This window comes from Erinaceus europaeus, chromosome 7, assembly GCF_950295315.1.
Source record: "Erinaceus europaeus chromosome 7, mEriEur2.1, whole genome shotgun sequence".
Classification (NCBI taxonomy): Eukaryota; Metazoa; Chordata; class Mammalia; order Eulipotyphla; family Erinaceidae; genus Erinaceus; species Erinaceus europaeus.
Genome location: NC_080168.1, coordinates 29,391,222 through 29,412,824, shown reverse-complemented (window position 1 = coordinate 29,412,824; position 21,603 = coordinate 29,391,222). Strand labels below are relative to the sequence as shown.

General features: G+C 37.4%; 1 protein-coding gene across 2 annotated transcripts in view; it reads left to right on the top strand.

Annotated features, from left to right (window-relative positions):
- The window catches only part of PARD3B (par-3 family cell polarity regulator beta), a 1,240,289-nt gene that overhangs the window by 660,695 nt on the left and 557,991 nt on the right, over positions 1-21,603 (top strand). For both annotated transcript variants that reach the window (XM_060194068.1, XM_060194070.1), the window contains 2 exons: positions 10,121-10,209; positions 15,866-15,952. In XM_060194068.1, the coding sequence (XP_060050051.1) occupies positions 10,121-10,209; positions 15,866-15,952 (176 nt within the window). The remainder of the gene's footprint in view (positions 1-10,120; positions 10,210-15,865; positions 15,953-21,603) is intronic.

Here is a 21,603-nt window from a genome sequence, read left to right as displayed (position 1 = left end):
CCCCCCCAAGCAGGCAGGGAGCCAGTCTTGAACCCAGGTCTTTGCTCATGTCTGTGCGTTTAAGCAGGTGCACCACTGCCTGGCCTTCTGGCCTTTCTTATTTAAGATTAAATCTAATTAGCCTTCTAAAAGCATTAAGTATCTCTTGGACACAGGTCAGATGAAAAACACGTGTGCCTAAACACGTGTGCCTACTCTTAAGTGGGTTGAGTCTGTGGAATTTGACCTGGGCAGCACATCAACCACAGATGCCTCATCTCTGAAACAGTGTTACCTTGTGTTTTACTATGTATTCAAATAGCTTACTTTATGGATTAGCAGTACTGTTTAATATTGCCTATGTAGTATGTTTGTGCCAGGCTATCTAGCTAGTCATTTAATGTTAATCATTTTATCTGCTTCCAACATTAGCAGGGGACAAATAAAGCAAATTGCATTTTATGTAACTAACTGTGTGCATCCAAAATAACTTTTTATTATTAAATATTATTAGAAGCTCATTTTAGGAATAATAAAACATTTGATAGGTTTTCAAGTGAGTACTCTTTTAAACAAGTGTTTAATCTCCTGTTTTCTTAAAAGCAATTTACTGGGTGTTACAGTGCACAAGGACCCAGGTTCAAGTCCCCGGTTCCCACCTGCAGAAGGAAAGTTTTGAGAGTGGTGAAGCATGGCTGCAGATGTCAATTTCTGGCTGTCTCTAAACAGTAAATAAAGACAGATTTAAAAACTAATTATTGAAGGGTTAGTGGTTTCAGTACAGCTTGTGAGAGATAGGCATGACTTCTCATCTGCCCATGATGGGTATTTGTGATTACCCCTAACTTATGCCCTTTTCTTTAATTAATTAATTTATTTATGGAATAGAGACAGAAATCAAAGACACTGAGAAGGAAGAGAGAGAGAGACAGAGAGACAGAGAGAGATTGACCTTCAGAACCTGCTTCACTGCTCATGAAGCACCCCCCTGCAGATGGGGACTTGGAGCTTGAACCCCGGTCCTTTTAGGTGGTAACTTGTGCTCTATAAAGTGCCCCACCACCTGGTCCTTACTAAAGTCCCTTTCCATCATCATGTACCAAAACCTTCCCTCCCTCTCATTCTGAGACCTCTCCCTTCCTCCGCTTCCTCAGTTTGCTTTGTTGCAATAAACACACCCAGTCCACGTTTTACTTTGTGTGTTCCCTTTTGTAAACTGTTTTATGTTTCATTGTATGACACTATTCTGTCCCCTCATCTTAAAATAAACATTGATGATATATTTAACATGCTTGCATGTATACCTACATGTTAAACATAAGTCTTGTGTATGTAGTTTTGGTTTCTTCTTTGATCCTTAGTTTCATCGTAGCCAAAGCATTAACCTTTTTTTTTTAATCCCTGAGGATGATTACATTTAAGATCGAATAGAAATTTCAAAATAAATCATGTCAGGCTGCTTGGAATATACATTAAGTTACATGTGAAATGCTTCGAAACCTTTGAACAAAAATGCACTATATATATATATATATATATATATATATATATAGTCATTATTCAGTGTTCCATAAGGTGATTAATAATGTCAACATTGGTTAAATAAGCAACTATTTACCACCATAAACAGAAAACTTGCTGGATTGAGATTAAAGGATCCCGGATTCTAGTTTTATCACCACCAACTTGAGTAAAAAGGTCCAGGCACTATTGGTACTCAGTTTTTCAAATTATAAAATGAATGGACTCAGCTACCTCGTTATGACCATTCTTTCTAGTGTCCAATTAGTACTGGTCAGGATCACTGTGAATCTGCACAAGATACTATAAGTCAGTGTTTGTGGTTACAAGACTTTGGTACTTACTAAAAATGCAAAGTCAGGCCTCACCCCACAATTGCTCCATCAGAGCCGTGGTGTGCACAAGGTTTGGAGAGATTTTGAGCCATCATAAATGTAGTAAATGACAGGGGTGTCATGCAAGGTCTGGTTAACTACACACATTACAGTGCACAAAAATCTGGTTTCCGTAGTATAGTGGTTATCACATTTGCCTCACACAGTGCACAAAAACCAGGCATGGCTCTCTTGCTCCCCACCCACACGGGGAAAAATTCAGGAGTCCTGAGGCAAGTACTACAAGTGTTTCTCTGTCTTCTTCTCTATCTCTCTCCCTGCCGGGCTGTGCTAGCTTCACGGGCATTAGAGAGACAACCAGGGACTCATGGCTGAGCTGGGAAGCAGTTATCTCGTTTATTAATCAGATACATCGCCTTTTATGCATCTCTTCACTGGAAGTGGCAAGGGAAAGGAAATGACTAGGAGAGGGGGCGGAGCAAAAAAAAGAGCACGAACAGAACATAGAAAGCTTCCATCTAACCAGTGGGGAAGAAACCAATACCCTGCAGGCAGGGCGGGACCCAGGTAAAACAGTGATTATGTAAATAGACCACATCGTAAGTAATACAAGCGAACCTAATGTGATGATCAAAACAGAAGGTCTTATAAGCAGAATTTAGAAGCATACCAACATCTCCCTGCTCCCAATTTCTCTCTGTCTTATGAAAGAAAGAAAGAAAGAAAGAAGAAAGAAAGAAAGAAAGAAAGAAAGAAAGAAAGAAAGAAAGAAAAAAAGAAAGAAAAGCCAACAGGAGCAGTGTATTAATCATACAGGCACTTAGCCCCAGTGATAACCCTGGTGGCAATAAAAAATAAAAATAAAAAAAAAGGAGGGAGTCAGGCAGTAGCACAGTGGGTTAAGTGCACATGGCGCAAAGTACAAGGACTAGTTTAAGGATCCCTGTTCAAGCCCTGGCTCCCCACCTGCAGGGAAATCGCTTCACAGGCGGTCAAGCAGGTCTGCAGGTGTCTATCTTTCTCTCCCCCTCTCTGTCTTCCCCTCCTCTCTCCATTTCTCTCTATCCTATCTAACAATGGTGACATCAATAACAACAACAATAATAACTACAACAATAAAAAACAAGGGCAACAAAAGGGAAAATAAATAAGGAAAATTTTTTAAAAATTAAAAAAGGAAAGAAAGTAATAAATTACAGTTCTGATTCTGAAGAGTCTTATAATTTAGCACTCTTCAAGTCTTTGGCTTGCCAACTTCTATATAGTTACATGTATTTTATAAACATACACATATACATATATATTATGGAAACATAGCAATGGCATATTAAGTTGCAGAACTGAGTATTAAAAACGTAAAACGTAAATTGAAAGCGTAAAATCAACTGAGTGATTTCCAGGGCAAAGCAGTCCCAAGCATAAAGTGTCTATATAGGTCAAGCTTGAATAACAGTACTTGACTACTAGGTGTACGGTCATTTTATGTGTGCTAATCAAATGTAACTTTAACACAGGCATTATCATTCTGAAAAAAAAGTTTAAAAAATACTTTAAGCCTAGCATTTTCATTTTTAAATTTATATTATGGTTATGTATGAACATTAGGCATATAACCTAGTATTTCAACTTTCTCTGTATAACTTTTCTATTACTCTTGTTCTAATACTCATGTGTAATTTCAGAAGAAAATTGCAGTTGGCCTTATAGAGAGCAAACTTATTTTAAATACACCTCAATTTTTGAAACAAACTGCAGTTCTGTTCCAATTTTGTGAGCTGTTGGTTTTAAGTGTGGCTAATATGCATGGATTGGGCAGTTAGCAAGGCTGTGTATTTTTATCTTGAAGTCAAAGGTAGACATGTATTGATAACAAGACCTCGATTTCAATTCTGACTGGAGAGAAGAAAAGTTGACCAGTAAAACTATTGTTTCTAACATCCTGTTGTAGCTGTGGTCATTGAGGGAAAAGCACTGACAGTTTAGCATTTTCTTCTCAGAAGTTGAATCTGGAATGTTATTTGGAGACACGTGACTTAATCAAGCACAAAATGCCATCCTGTTTGAAATCAGTGACTCATATACCAGTGGTGGAATGTGAAATGACAGCCCAGTGCCAACACCATACTCACCCTGGAGAGAAGTGTGGCCTGACTGGCGTTTGGCCCTTTCCAGATAGCCTGCTAACACTTGCGGTTGTTAGCTCAAGTGCTAACTAAATGTAAACACCTTTACTCTCCAGCTGCTGCTAATTGGTTTGGGAATATTTATGTAAGTGTTGATTTTAAAGCTAAAAATAGTGCAGTGATGTTTAAATCCAAAGCATGCTGGCTGTCAGAAATGCTCCCGTGCTCCTGAATGTGTTGCTAAAAATGTTCACTTTATAGAAATTGTAGTAATTAAACTTGTCTGTTGTGAGAACCACCTATGATATACTCCCAGCTCTGGAAAAAAAATAATAAAAAGACATAGAGGACAAATTTCTTAATGGTTTCTGCCTGGCTGGCAGGGTATATGACCTGCAACTGAACTCTAGGCGTGAGTGAAGAAAGAATGTGAATGTGGGCCAAGAGAAGGAGACAGAATCCTTTCATTTCACCCCTGAAATTTGAAGTCATGATAATTTTATTAAGAACATTAAGCGTGGAGTGTTCCAAGCCATTTTGTTTTCCAGAGGCAAGTCTAAGGATTTTACATCACATAATTAATATTTTTTAAAGTCATATGTGGAAGAAATAGAATGGCTGTTTATCACCAGCTGTTTATACCTCCTCGAGTTCTTCTTTGTCGGATTATCTTGCCCCTTTATTTTTAAATTTAAAAATCCATGCATCTACATATTTTCTCAGAGTTATGTAAATGAGCTTTGAGAAAAGAATTATCATTTTCATTTTTAGATATGTGTGATTCTGTGACTCTTCATTTCACTATGCAATTTAATGAAGGAAGTGTCTAAGCATTCCGAAGATATTGCTTGTCAGATATTTTGTGACTTTTGGGAAAAGTGATTTTATGTGCATTGTTAAGAAACAAGTTGCCTTAGTCTATGAACACTGAAGCACTAAACTGCTACGTATTGTTAGAGTCTGCTTAGAATTGGCTTTTTGTCTTTGTAGGATGCCCAAAGTGTCTGTCTACCTGCCCCACCTCTAGAGGAAATCAGAGGATTCTGTGACTGCCATAGAAAGAAATCATTTTGACAAGTGGCATATACTGTCCATTAGTTAAGATGATAGTTTTTGTTCTTTTGATAACTGTGACAAGGGAATTTTTGATGTTACTTTTAAAATACTCCTGTCTTAGACACATAAACCTCTGAATGTGTGTACTTTTTAAAGTCCACAGTAATTGGCATGATTGCTCTAAAACTGCAGTCAGTTCAGAACTATTATTATTATCACATTGTAATTGGCCTGATACTGCTTTCACATTTGAATTGACATTTGATATACTCAGAGAATTATGTACGTTGTTGATGTAAATAGATCTTTTGCTTACCAGAGAAAAAGTCCTTTTTATTGGATAAGGAAACATTTTTTTAAATTTTTTTTTAATATTTTATTTTATTTATTTATTCCCTTTTGTTGCCCTTGTTGTTTTATTGTTGTAGTTATTATTGTCATCATTGTTGGATAGGATGGAGAGAAACGGAGAGAGAGGAGGGGAAGACAGAGAGGGGGAGAGAAAGATAGACACCTGCAGACCTGCTTCACCGCCTGTGAAGCGACTCCCCTGCAGGTGGGGAGCCGGGGTTCGAACCGGGATCCTTATGCCGGTCCTTGTGCTTTGCGCCACCTGCGCTTAACCCGCAGCGCTACAGTCCGACTCCCGGAAACATTTTTTTAATCATAGTTTTCTGACAGCTCTTGGCTGTATATTGATACACAAACAAGCCCATGAAGTCTGATGTTAAACGTTTTTTATGTCGAATTGACTTTTTTAATATTCTGCAATTTAAAAGTCTATTAGTACAAATGTCCTTTTGTATTAATTTAAAAGAAATTTCCATAGATTTCTATCCCAGTTGTGTTTTCTTTTATAAAAAAATTATTTGTGATTAATAATAGGCTGCAAGATTGTAAGATTACAGCTTATAGTTCCACACAACACCCACCACCAAAGTTCTTTACTTTTATCGCAGTCAATGATCACGACCACAGTTTTCACAAACTCTAGTGACATTTTTTTTTTGTACTTATTTATTAGATAGCTCACTGCAGAGGGCACATGCAATGTGCCCTAACACCATAATCCATAAAATAACCTGTTTTTTTAGCACTGTTGTCCCATTCTGGAGCATTATTTCATGTCTTCATAGCAATATCTTCATAATAGAGAAAGAAGGAAACAATGTAAATACGTACAAGTGATAAGCAGGAAGACCAGAAGATAGCACTTCCTGTGGACATCTGCACCTTACTGTGAATGAGGTCCTGATTTCAAGTCTCCGCACAATGTGGGAACACCATGATTCTCTGTGAATGGTGGAGTGGTGCTGTGGTGACTCGTTTCTCTCTCCTTCCTAAAAGCAAAAAATAAAAGAGTAGAAAGTTGGTCTTGGAGGCTTCTGAGTAGTACTACACATTCATGAGGTTCTGAGTGCATTCTCCCCATGCCACATAAATAGGAGAGATATCAGTTACAAAATACATTATAGTCCTACAACGGAATATTATTTGACCATAACAGGGAATTAAATGCCAAAACATACGTCAAAATAAATGAGTCTTTAGAACATCATGCTAGGTGATAGAAACTACATATCTTGTGCTTTTATTTACATAAAATTTTAGAATGGGCAAATCCTTAGAGACATAAAGAAGATTAATAAATACCTCAAGGGATAGAGGAAATGGAAAGTGATCTCTACAGGGCATGACTGGTGATGGTTAAAAAGTTCTGTGAAGGGAGTCGGGCTGTAGTGCAGCGGGCTAAGCGCAGGTGGCGCAAAGCACAAGGACTGGCATAAGGATCCCGGTTCGAACCCTGGCTCCCCACCTGCAGGGGAGTCGCTTCACAGGCGGTGAAGCAGGTCTGCAGGTGTCTATCTTTCTCTCCTCCTCTCTGTCTTCCCCTCCTCTCTCCTTTTCTCTCTGTCCTAGCCAACAACGACGACAACAACAACAATAACTACAACAATAAAACAACAAGGGCAACAAGAGGGAATAAATAAATAAATATAAAAAAAAAATTTAAAAAAGTTCTGTGAATATGCTAAAAATGAACAGACTGAACTCTTTAAAATGCTGAACTTTATATTATATTAATTGTACCACAATATAACTTTTTATAAGAAAAAAGAACATCTTAAGGACTCCGTCAAGGCTTTACATAATTACTGCAGTTCTGCTGACACCTTCACTACAACTTTGAAATTCCACCTCAAAACCCAAGCAGTTCCCTTCCAAAGCTGGCTTACAAAAATCGTGACTAATAATGCGTGTTTATTTTGTACTATAAATTTTGTTGTAATTTACTATGCAGTATTAGAAATGGAATACAGTGTCCTTTGGTTCATTGTTTATTGGCATACTTAAACTCTATGTGCTTAACAATAGATGAATAGATATATCTTAACCTTTCATAGAGTTGACTTTTGTGTAAGAGGGAGTGTTAGTGATTTTTCACACAAAAACAGTCATAAAATGGTCTGACATCTGCCATAGTCACAAGTTCTTTTTCTCATTGTTGCTGCTGTTGTTGCTGTTGAATAAGATAGAGAGAAATTGAGAGATGAAGGTAAGATAGAGAGTGGGAGAGAAAGATAGACACCTGCAGACCTGCTTCACCACTTGTGAAGTGACCTCCCCACCCCCGTTATGTGCACTTAACCCAAAGTGCTACCACCAAGCCCCCACAAGTTCATTTTCTTTAATGAGTACACCTGTTTGGGCAGGCTGAACAACCTTGTCTCTGCTTCACAAGCATTTATCAGTTCTTTCACAACTTTTTAATAAAGTTGTGCCTTTATTAAAGCTTTCTGCCTTAATCTAGAAAAACTTCTTTATCTTTTGAGACTTTTGTATGCATATATTTATTTATTTATGTGTACATATAACTATTATTCAAGTAACTCTGACAAATTTCTTGATTTATGATTCTGTGTCTCTTGGTTTTCATTATATTGAACCTGATTTCTTTATGTTTTGTCCTTTTTGGCTGAAATGGTGTTCAAATGTTCTTATTGCAGGTATGATTATTGATCATGAATCTTTCTTCATGTCTATTCTTTTTTTTTAAATTGTCTTTATTTTATTTATTGGATAGAGATAGTCAGAAATCATGAGGGAAGGGGGTGATAGAGAGAGAGACATGTGCAACTCTGCTTCGCCACTCACAAAGCTTTCTCCTCCAGGTGGGGACTGGAGGTTCAAACCCAGGTCCTTGCACATTTTAACACATGTGCTCAGCCAGATGCACCACCACCCAGCCCCAGTGTCTGTTCTTTAATTGACACCTAAGCACCTGACTGTTTATGAATCTACTTCTGAATAGTGAATTATCTGCACAACTACTGTTTAATGCAGTTCTAAATTTCTCATATCTGTAAAAAAAAAAAGTCTAAATCAGACTCACTATTCTTCCTGTTGCATGACACCCAGCTTAACTTGGTTACTGTCAGAGATAGGGGAGTGGCACACCTAACAGAGTGCACGTTACTTTCTGCAAGGACCAGATTCAAGCCCCCAGTCCCTACTGTCAGGGAAAAGCTTTGAAAGTGATCAAGTAGTGCTACAGGTATCTATCAGTCTATCTCTGTCAGTCAATCTATCTATCTATTTCTCCCTTACCTTTCAATTTCTCTCTGTTGAAAGAAAGAAAAAGGAAGGAAGGAAGGAAGGAAGGAAGGAAGGAAGGAAGGGAGGGAGGGAGGGAGAAAGGAAGGAAGGAAGGAAGGAAGGAGCAAGAGAGGGAGGGAGGGAAGGAAGGAAAGAAGGAAGGAAGGAGGGAGGGAGGGAGGGAGGGAAAGAAGGAAGGAAGGAAGGAAGGAAGGAAGGAAGGAAGGAAGGAAGAGAGAGAAATGAAGGAAGGAGAAAAGGGGGCTAGGGAGACAGCATAATATCTATGCAAAAAGACTTTCATGCTTAAGCTCTAAAGTCTCAGGTTTAATCCCAAGCACCAACTAAGTCAGAGCTGAGCAGTGCTTTTATCTCTTTCTCACTCTGTATCTCTCTTAATACAATAAAACAATAGAGGGGAGGGAAAAGAAGGGAAGGGTAGGAAAAAATGGCTGCTGTGAGGGGTGGAGCCACTATTCCAATAACCCTGGAAGCCAACAACAACAACAAAAGTCAGTTTCAGTTTATGTGCACTGAAGATTATCTTCCAGAGAAATTCTGGTGGTGAGCCCAGGCAGTGGCACACCTGGATAAGTGCACTTTACAATGCCCAAGGACTCAGGTTCAGCCCCAGTCCCCACCTGCAGGGGGGAAGCTTTGTGCGTGGTGAAGCAGGGCTGCAGGTGTCTCTCTTCTATCTTCCCCATCCCTCTTGATTTCTGGCTCTCTCTATCTGATAAATAAATAAAAGATAATAGAAAAAATATTTTAAAAAGAAAGAAAGAAAAAGAAATTCTGCTGACAAAGAACTCTAGATATATTTTCCTTTGAGAATCCTGTTTTGTTTTGTTTTTACTGAATGGCCTTGTCAGGTGACATGTTTTTCATAGGCTTTGTTTTCTTTATATTTTTAGTGTTATCAGGAGGTGCAAACAAGTACTGTACCTTCTAGGTAATATATCACCACCTGCTGAAAGGCACCTTCCCTTTGGTACTTCTTATCCTTGCTGATTTGAAACAGTCCCAAAAGCCAATGGTTGAGTAGCAGGAAGGTAAATGATGTGTTCCCAAGTTCTTAACATATTGCCGAATGTGAATGGCCCATCTGAGTATTTCAGAAAGAAAAAAAAAGGGAAATAAAAGGACATCAAAAGAACTGAAAAGATCAACACTGGGGTTGGCACACAGGGTTAAGCGCATACAGTATGAAGCACAAAGTTCCCGGTTTGATCCCCCGGCTCCCCACCTGCAGGATGGTCACTTCACAAGCGGTGAAGCAGGTCTGCAGCTGTCTGTCTTTTTCTCCCTCTCTGCCACCCCCCCATCTCTCTGTCCTATCCAAAAAAAAAAAAAAGAGGTTAACATCTGTTTCATCATCAGAGACATAAGAAACACTGTATTTATCCAGAGTAAGACCATTTACTCACTCATGTGGAGATATTTATTTCATTCCACTTTTCAGTGCTGTACCCAGACCATACACATGCTTATGGGTTTGTCTCACTGCAGGACTCCACACCGAAGTTAGAAGATAGAGAAGTTCTGAATGGGGCACACTCAGAACACCTGACGTTGCTGAAAACTAAGGATGTATTGAGGTATGCTCATTATGCACATTCTATTTGAATACACTGCTTTTCTTAACAGTTTGTAATTGTTGATATAGGAAAGATCAAGGTAAGTCAAGTAGTGGCTTGCAACTGGCCCCAATTCCAAAATTAATTACTCAAGTTGTGTTTTCTTTGATTGTCTTTACATCTAGCAACCATGTATACAAATAAGCCTCAGTCCTTTGGTACTCTGTTGAAGACTGGGTTTCTTAATTGCTTTTATTCTCTTTGAAGAACAGTTCAAAGAGAACTTTTCTGAGTCCATTGCAGTTGAGTGTTTTACTCTGTTGGGAGCTCTTTGAATATTGCTTTGCATTGTGTTTTAACATTCTTACAACATTTTTCTTAATGTATATAAAATAAACTCAGACTGCTACTAGCTAGGATTTCTTATGTGTTAATGGCAGTGATCATTATGCCAATTGAGCTTCTCTAATACTTACCACTACTTCCACTGATCTAATTTCATGTCAGCCCTAATTACTACCTAGATTTAGATCCCATCTCTGATGCTTAGTAGTTCTATGAACTAAGGCAAGTTATTCATCTCTCTTTGTACTAGTTTTGCAGTAAAATTGAAATCCTGTTAAAATCCTTTTCAGTGGACTGATAATAAAATTAACTGAGAAATATTATGCATGTACAAAGTATTGTATTTTTTATATTTATTTATTTATACCCTTTTGTTGTCCTTGTTGTTTATTGTTGTACTTATTATTGCTGTCATTGTTGTTGGATAGGACAGAGAGAAATGGAGAGAGAAGGGGAAGACAGAGAGGGGAGAGACTCCTGCAGGTGGGGAGCCAGGGGCTCGAACCGGGATCCTTATGCTGGTCCTTGAGCTTTGTGCCACCTGCGCTTAAACCGCTGTGCTACCACCCGACTCCCCAAACTATTGTATTTATTAGCGACTATAAAACATTAATCTCCCAATATAGGAAAAAATGTTTGAAAAAAAAGAAAATTAAAGAAGTTGAGATATGAATTTTGGATGGTGGGCCAAAGTAAGCCATTGTAGATTTCCTTTTGTTGCTACCAGTGTTATTGTTATCATATTTATTATGATCAACATTGTCATTATATATGTCAGAAAGACCAGAATGTCACTCGGTTCTGGAATAGAAGGTGCCTGGGATCAAATCTGGGACCTGTGTATGTTCCTTCTGTGCCTTATGCTCAGCGTTGATACTGTTTTTCACAGTCACCTCAAATTTTTCCCAAAGAAGATAATTCCAAATTTAATCTGCTGTTGGCTTTGCCAGTAGAAAAGGTGATGTATATGGAAGCCCACGTGTACAGCCTGATGCACCTCACCAGGCCCTTCAGACTATCATTCTGTTTTCTCTCTAATTTTATTGCTTAGTGTCATTTTATTTAATGGCTGACATTTTAATTAAAAATCTCATGGGAACTCATTATAGAGTGAATAATTTTGGGGTTTATGGCAGCATGAGTAGATGAAGCATTCTTCAGGTACAAGGGATTTAAAGAAATGTATCAAATGTTTTAGTTATTTATTTATTCTTGGATAGAGACAGAAATTGAGAGGGGAGATAGGAAGGGAGAGAGAGAGAGACAGAGAGAGTGGCAGAGAGATATCTGCAACCCTGTTTCACCACTTGTGAAGCTTTCCTTCTGCAGGTGAGAACCAGGAGCTTGAACCTAGGTACTTGAGCACTTTAATGTGAACATTTAACCAGGTGTTCCACTGCTTGGCCACATTTTTTAAAAACTAGTTTCACTGCTCAGCTCTGGTTTCTGGTAGTGCCAGAGACTGAACCTGGGACCTCAGAGCCTCAAGCATGAAACTGTTACATGGCCATTATGCTGGCTCCCTGACTCTGTAGGAAAGAAATGATAAAAATAAGTATTTTTTAATTGATTACCAAAATAACCTTTTGGCAGGAGTCTTATTGTCACCATTAGTAGGTCAAAAAAATCGCATGTTGTTCATGACACTCTAGTCTTTAGCGACATGTTCTTTTCCTTTGTTTTCGTCTTGAACACTGAGATAGGGAGCAGTTGGTTCCAATGATCATTTGAATGAATTTTGTTAGCTGAAGCTTGGAATATTTATCATGTTTAATAATAACTATTGTACGGAATCTGCTTTCCTTTTGGTATGCCTTAGAAAGTTGTGTAAAGTTAGCTATTTTGACTTCTCTCCAGTAACTGAAACATTTTCTCTTTACTCCACAGTTGATCTTTTGTCTATATATGTATTTTTTCACAAACCACTGTCAGATCTTTTTCTTTCCACTGGTAAAATATCCTTTCTACCCAATCTTCTAAATTTTCCATCTTCAGACCACCTTTCAAACATAAATAACTGTGAGCATATCCTGCTGATTTGTCTTTGTACCTTACTCTGAAGAGTTTGCCTAAGCAAATAGCATTAATAGCTTATTTTTACAACTTAGTAAAACATCACCTTATGAGACATGTATTCAAATAATCATAGCCAGCCGTACATGCTGTTTATATTTCATGAAGGGAGAATATACAGAGGCTTTACAGAACTCTGTCAAGTATATATAATAGTGAAGGGTTTTACCTTTCCTTCAGAGTAAAAATATATGAACTGAACTTACAAATGTATCTCTTTATCATAAAGCAAATATGTTTTCTAAAGAGCATGGTTAGAGATGGTCTGTATAAAGCTTATATTTGTCTATATTAAATAACTGATTCTTTCTAAGTTTCTGCACATTGCAATTAACAAATTGAAACATTTTATACTCTATTCTTGGATAGTGATACTTTGTGATAGTCATTTAACTGATGTCAAATGTTCTCCTAGCTAAAAGTTTTGTGATTGTCATATATAAATATAGCATAAAAATTCATTCTGGATTATTGAAAAAGGCAATCTTATCAGGTAGAAGTGAATCTTAAGACTGTGTTCCCCACCCCTCCCCTCCATATGTGTTTTTAATATTTTAAAAGCAAGATTGATTCCTTAAACTATAGTGCTTTATTAAATGAATTGAATGTAAAAGTACAGGACTAGTGATGTAAAGAGTATTTATCAGTTTCCTTAGAACTTGTTATGTTTTATATTTGGAGTTTTAAGTGGAGGGAAAGAAATGTTTGCAAAATTAAAAAAAGGGGGGGGGGGGATCCACAAAAAGGCATTCTAACTCTATTGCTTTTCTGGGGTGTTGTACTTAGCAAATACACCTCTAGCACTCATACTCATAAAGTATATATTCTTGGGGTCTGAATGTGGCATGCCTGGTATATTGTGCATGATACCATATACAAATATCTGGGTCCAAACCCCCAGTCCCCACCTGCAGGGGGCAAGCTTCACATACAGTGGAGTAGTGTTGCAGATGTCTCTCTTCTTCTCATTTTTCTATTTAATATAAATCAATAAGCAAACAAAAAAGTAGGGGGATAGCCAAAGGGAAAAATGGCCACCACTCTAAAATTCAAAAATGGCATATTCTAAATGCAAAGCGATACAAATACACTATAAGGATACTTTCAGTGTTTAAACACCATCTTCAAAAAATATTTGTATTGGGGGGATTAGTGGTTTACAGTAAGGAGAATTGTTGGTACATGTGTAAAATTTTTCAGTTTCCACAAAACATTCTTACCCCCAGCCTTGGTGCTCCTCCACCATCACCCACACCTCCCTTGAATCTTTTACTTTGGTGAAATATGCCAGATCCAGTCCAAGTTCTATTTTGTGTTTCCCCTTTCTATTCATATTTCTCAACTTCAGTCCATAAGTGAGAACATTCGCTTTCTGATTTATTTCACTTAACATGATTCCTTCAAGCTCCATCCAAGATGAGGCAAAGAAGGTGAATTTATCCTTCTTATTCTATTGTAAACAGGATCTTAATCTCCTTAAAAAAAAATAAAGCAGTATTACAACCTTAGAATATGAATGTTTTCAGTCTTCTTCAAACACTTTTAAATTCAGTATTTCTTTTATTATACTTAACTATTACAGGGGGCGGGTGGTAGCACACCTGGTTTAGTTCATGTATTACCATAAAACTATTACATTTTATAAATTATTAAATTCACCTACCACTTTCTCTGCACACCAACCATTTCATATTCAGCATTTATAATGCATAACTATAATGTGTATTTCACACACACATAATCATATCAAAATTAAATTTATAAAGTATAGAGGAGCTATATTATTCCATGATGTTTTCATCAAAAATAAAAAGTATTTTGTCCCATGATATTATCACTAAAATCTGTTTTGTTCCTAACTTTATTTCAGATTTTTGAAACAAACTACTTGTCTGAACAAGTTTTAAATAAATCAGCAAGATCTGACTAGAACTCATTTGAAATTCATTTTCAGATTTTAAATGCTATCATATACCAAAAATATTGGAAACTGGCATCTCTTTTCGCAGTTTTTTTTTTTTTTAGTGAAAACAGGTTTACAGTTAAAACACATTAAAAGTAAATCCAAATCACTGATGTGAATATATTTAAAATATTTGCTTTATATTGCAGATAATCTGGAGAATCTTTCTGGCAGAACAAAGTTACTAAGAATTTTATTTTCTTAATTGTGTTCTCTATTTTTCAGTAAGGTGTAAAATTCTATCATTTTCAGTTTGCTCCAAAAATCCATTGTAGCAGAGTTAACTTAATTTAACATCTAGTTTCAGGTCATTTTTATATAAATAGGAAACAATAGAGATCTGCTTGTAATTTTTCTAACAGGGATGTTTATTTCAAGTTTATCATTTCTCCTCTGGCAATTTTATTTTCTCTCTCTCTGGGATTAAAAAAGCCAATAATAGCCTATTGTTATTATATTTTATAAAAAAAATTCATTAGTTCCACTCTTTATTACTCAAAACCGCCTAATGTCTTCTATATATCTGCCAACCACACCATGTATTAATGTTTCTAGATTCATCCTTTCCTTAATCTGAGGTGGGTTAGGCAGGTCAGGCTTTCAGTTTCTTTCTATAATATATTTTCTCTAGGCTTTGCAACTTTTCTTTCCTCAATAAAAAAGAAGGGGTGGAGGGAAAAGAATGTGAAATTTTGGAATTGTTCCATTGAATACACTGATTTATTGTAAGCAAGTTTAAATTTTGATTGTCAATGCTTTCAACTTGCCCATATGTTTTACTGACATATATTGACTGTTAAAAAATAAAATTCTGTGCTTTTCCTAATAAATGATTTCCTTCATTTTTAATATACTCAAGGAAGGGACGTCTCTTTTAGGCTTAAACATAGCATAATGATTTCCCTATATTTTATCTTCTGTACAGTAATTTTCAAGTATGTCTCAATGGAGAGAACTTTCACTTGTGTGTGAAATAAATATGTTGATTTATGCAGATTAAGTTAAGTAGGATGCTATTTTTGCAGGCAGTCATTTCCATTCGTTCCTCTTCTGGGGGAAAAAAACAAGAAATCAGGTAGGTTTTTTTTAAAAGATTTTACTTCCAGGATTTTCTGAACGTATCAGCAGACGATGTATGCCTTTGATTTCCTCTCTGCTGTTTACTTTACAGTAGTTGATACAATTCCAGAGTTTTATGTTGAATGTGTCAGATCTGTTTTATTTATTTGTTGGTTTATTTTTGACCAGTGAGTGACTCATCTACCATATATATATATATATTGTTTTCTTTCCCAGTGATATGACAAGAACAGTGGAGATTTCTGGAGAAGGAGGCCCTTTGGGAATACATGTCGTGCCCTTCTTTTCATCTCTGAGTGGAAGGTAAGATGTTTTCCTTATGTTGGAAGCTCTTGATAATGAAAACCTTGAGCTCATTTTCCCCCAAACATTTTTCAGATGAGAGGTGTATATTAGGTGGTCAACTTGTCCACTTATGTATTAGAAACAAAATTAAATCAGTTACTTCTAGGACACAATGGAAGAAAAACAGTTTCTGCCATTCCAATTAATTACAAGGTACTTACTTAAAGCATTCTTATTGTGAATTATTTGAAGTTTTCTCATAAGTGACAATTAGTAAAAGGAACCCACAGGGGTGGTTTTAACCTATTATTAAGCACGTGTAACAACTAAAATTTTAATGTTCTAAACTTATAAATGGATATAATAATGCCAAATTGAAAAGTCCCAAAAATATAGAACTTAGATTGATATGTTCTTATATTCTAAATAACTATATCAAAAGCCAAATATGTTTTAATGAATATAGTTATAGTAGCAAAAATGTTATCATACGTGTGCTTTTTTCTAAAATAAAATGTAATGAATTAAAATTGTTACAGCTGGGAGTCGGACTGTAGCGCAGCGGGCTAAGCGCAGGTGGCGCTAAGCCCAAGGACCCACATAAGGATCCTGGTTCGAGGCCCAGCTCCCCACCTGCAGGGGGGTCGCTTCACAAGTGGTGAAGCAGGTCTGCAGGTGTCTATCTTTCTCTCCCTCTCTCTGTCTTCCCCATCCCCTCTCCATTTCTCTCTGTCCTACCCAACAATGACAACAAAAATAACTACAACAATAAAACAACAAGGGCAACAAAAGGGAATAAATAAATAAAATAAAATTAAAATAAAATTTAAAAAAACAATTAAAAAAATTGTTACAGCTTTTGAAAATTTAAAGATATTGACTTGTTCAATCTACATGGACAAGTGGTAATTAGATCATATCAACATTACTTGAAATTCACATCTCCCTAACTGTATAGAAAACATGTCTTATTGCACCCAGGGCAGCAGTGTAATGGATAGAGCACTGGACTCAGAAGCAAGAGGTTCTGAGTTTGATCCATGGTGTTGGATGTGAACTTTATTCGTATAGGATTCTCTTATACTCATCAATAAATAAATTAGTTTAAAAACTTACTTTATCAATATAAATCAAAGTGTGTTTATAAGAATTAATACTGGTGCTATCAAAACAGCCCTACCGCACTAGTAGTATTAGACATTGCTACCTTTAATGAGATTCTTGTCATTAACAGTAGATTTATATTGAAAAGAGCTATCAGAAAGTTGAAGGGGAAATAATTTCTCACTCACATGGCAATTTTAATTACTTTCCTAGATTTATTCTCTTCAACACATCATTGAAAATACAGAATACCTTATTTTAGTTTATGGGATCTAACTAAAATGTTGATTGATTCTCTCAGCGTCACATAAGATTCAGGTTGACTGACATGTTCTTACTCCATTGGTCTTCTAGAATATGTTACCCCAAATAGTATTAATTGACTAGCTGAGTTTTTATCCAGTACAGTCTGCCATATAGCAGGAAGGGCAGATTTAGGCATGATATTTTGGTTGGCAGCATTCTCAGCAGGTAGCCATCTGCTACCTGTCATTGCAAAGGCATCCCCTTGATTTTCCTTTCTTTGAACCACATCTGATGTGAAGCTTTTTGCTAGAATGAATGTTCCCTAAAAAGATTTGAACTGAAAAGTTAGTGGCTCTGATTGTCTCATTTCCTGTATGTGTTAATAAGCATGTTTATAAATGTTATGGGTTATGGCACAGGACAAGCTGAGGTTGTTTTTGATAGACAGTCTAAGTATTTACCCAGTTGTCCAAAGAGATCCTAATGGTGTTTGGCAGAGGTGTACTAATGAAGTTTTGTGAGAGACCAGAGCGGCTGGTTAAATTTCCAAGCCCTTTACTTTAACAAAGATGAAGTAGAAGATGATCATCACAATTTCCCAAACGTGTGAAGAAATACACAATGTAACAGTCATCGTACTTTGTTTTCAGTAGTTCAGAAAGTAAGTTGTCTTTATAGATGAGAAATCACCTTTCACTTCGAATGAAGGAAATAAACTAGGATTTATCAATTTCTCCTTCTCCCTTTCTGATTCTGATTTCTATCTTAAGCCTTGTGGAAGATTAAAAAAGAGTGTTGAACTTGGGTGTAGAATAATTGAATCTCAGTATTTTCCATTTTATAAGCTTGGGTAATTTCCCCTCATCTTGCCTCTTACAAATGCCTCTAATTCATCTCAAGGTTATGAGGATTAAATATCATTAAAAATGTGAAAGCTCCTTGTAAAACACACAGTGAGTGAATTACTGATATTATTATTATTTTGGCTAAAACAAAAAAGCCTGATTCAGAAATGAAGTTGGATAAGTTACTCTTCAGTAAGTTTGTTCAATAGTTGTATAATTATTTTTGCTATCACCAGTGTTATAGAAAGGAAATTTAATTAGAAACATTAAAAAATCATATGGAAGTGGAGACATGAGCCAATAAAAGTGAAGAAGTAATGAGTACAGGCTGAAACAGCACACTTAACTCAACCCATGTGTCTAGATGCAAGTGTGTACAGAACGTGTCAGACAAGTGTCTGGCTTTATAATGCCATATGGTTTCCCGGTGTGAGCACCAGGAGGGGGGTGAGTTAAGGTCAGAGTGGTATACTTACTTCTTAATTTCCTTCCCTTTATTGGTCTGTGCCATTATTTTAAATTGGAATTTACATTTAATTCTTTACTAGGACTACTGTAATTGACTTTGCCTCCAATTTCTTTCTTTTCCTTTCCTTTAGAAAAATATTGCCACACCTGTTGTTGAATAAGAAATTTAATCCACGGCAGAGCACCTTGAGTATAATCTAGTGACTGCTGCACTGTATAAAACTTCAATGGATGTATTAGCTTGTGCAGCACAGGGCGCTAAAGGCTGTTTGAAGGGAGTTTCATTGGTTTGTATAGAGAAAAATAAAAATAAAAAACTGAATTGGCCTGGAGGAACCTCACCGGGTAGAAGATAAACGTTGTCAAATGCAAAGACCCTGTGTGAACCCACAGTGGCACACGGGAACACCGTGTATAGCAGAGTGGAAGCTGGAAGAACTATGGAATGGCACTGGGATGATTCTTCTGTCTCTCTCCCCCTCTCTTGTCTCTATTTGAAATGAAATGGGAAGAAAAAAAAATAGTCTTCCAGGAGCAATAGGATCACATGAGACCTCCTCTCCCCTCAGTACCAACAAAACAAACAAAAATCCCAAGTCCCTGCAAGAAAATAGGAATTAAATTTTATTTAATTAATTAATTTAGTTTTTATTGTGTGGGCTTCACTGTTCTGGGCTGACTTTTTCAGATAGAAAGAGAGACGGGGGGGGGCTGGGCGGTAGCGCAGCAGGTTAAGCGCATATGGTGCAAAGCACAAGGGCCTACGTAGATTCCAGTTGGAGCCCCCAGCTTCCCACCTGCAAGGGGGTCGTTTCACAAGTGGTGAAGCAGGTCTGCAGGTGTCTGCCTTTCTCTCCCCTTCTCTGTCTTCCCTTCCTCTCTCCATTTCTCTCTGTTCTATCCAATAACAACAGCTATGACAACAATAATAATTACAACAAGCGCAACAAAATGGGAAAAATAGCCACCAGGAGCAGTTCATTTGCAGTGCAGGCACCGAGCCCCAGCAATAACCCTAGAGGCAAGAGAGAGAAAGAGAGAGAGAGAGAGAGAGAGAAGGCACTACAGCAGTAACGTTTCCCCCAGTGCAACACCTGGAACTCAAACTCGAGTTGCATACATGAGGAAAAGAGGCACTATCCCAGGCGAGCTAGCTCACCAACCATTACTTAAATTTAAAATATTTTAAAAATATTTTAGATTTAGGGGGCCTGGTGTTGGTGCATCTGGCTGAGCGCACACATTGATTATAGCGCGTAAGGACACAGGTTCGAGTCCCTGGTCCCCACCTGCAGGGGGGAGTTTCACACATGGTGAAACAGGGCTGCAGGGGTCTCTGTCTATCTCCCTCTCTATCTCCCCTGCCCCTCTCAACTGCTCTCTGTCTCTATCTAATAATAAATAAATAAATACAATACAAATAATAAAATGAATAAAAATTATTCGATTTACAATTAAAGGCATAATATCTGTTTTAGCACTCACCTAGCAGAGTGGTCATGGTCACAAGGATATAGCAGGAAGAACTGAAAGAGGTTTGGAGGTGGAAGCTAAATGATTGTAAGAGAGTCAGTCGGGGGCCGGGCAGAGGTGCACTGGGTTAAGTGCATATAGTGCAAAGTACAAGGGTCCCGGTTCAAGCCCTCGGCTCCCCACCTGCAGGAGAGTCACTTCACAAGCGGTGAAGCTAGTCTGCAGGTGTCTATCTTTCTCTCCCCCTCTGTGTCTTCCCCTCCTCTCTCCATTTCTCTCTGTCCTATCCAACAATGACAATCACAGCAACAATAACAATCACAATGGGGGAAATGGCCTCCAAGAACAGTGGATTCGTAGCATGGGCTCTGAGCCCCAGTGGTAACTCTGGAGGCAAAAGAAACAACAACAACAACAACAAAAAAAAAGTAAAAAATGATTGCTACCCCTCTTCTTCTAGGAGGCTATGGATATCATCATCCTCTGTCTTTGCTCATTAATGGAAATTAACTAATTTATCTCAGCCTTACCTCCTAGACTGCCTTTTAAGCCCACACAATCTGGTCCCAACCAAGACAGTAACCACAGCCCATGAGTCTGATGCTGAAATTATGGAGAGGTGCTTTTCTGAGTCTTCTCATACTGGTCTGGATGGAAGACACTGGAAGGAAACTATCCCTTCCCTAGAATAAAGAGGGCAAGAATCATTTGTTGCCAGGAACCAAGCTAATAAAATCAGTCAGTTTTACATTTTCCCCAAATTACCTCTGACACATGGGTTTTACAGTTGGGCTTATTCTGTCAATAAATTTTTCATGGAAAACTAGGTTATTTAGATGAGTGAGGTTCACATAGCATACTCCAGCTGTAATATGCCAGCTAAATTGCAACCCAGTGGCCTGAAAGAATTAATTCATCTCCCAAAATGTGAAATTAAATCCTAGGGAGTAACATTACATGACTGATGATGTAGTGAATTAAATTAAAGGAGGACTTGAATGCCTGTTAAAAAAATATCGCTTACATAAACTAGTTTATAACCACATGCGAGCCTTCTAATGGATCATGTTATTGTGAACTCACCATAACAAAAATCAAGAAAATGTGAACTATTAGAGGGTGGTTTAATTTAAGAAAGAAACACCATTTTGTTTGTTCTGGGTTTTTATTTTGTTTTATTTCCTTGCATGACAAATTGCTCAATTTTCAGCACTGTGTTACAAGATTAAGGTAGCATTCATACCTTAAAATATTAAACTGAGTTTCAGATCCTTTGGCAAATAGTAGCTGAGCCCTCTTTTATCTTCTGTCTCAAGTGTGATTGCTATGCTAGAACTAGGGACTAGAACCCAACTCCTCACCACACACATGTGCCTATGACCCCAAGCCAATAGATGGTGTGACGGTTCACTCTTTCTCCTCCTGCGTCAGGATCCTGTTTGCATCTAGCTCTTTGCAGGAGAGATCTAAATATCACCACCTGTGCTCTTCTCCTCTTGCTGTCTTGAGATGGCTATAATCATTAAATGAGCA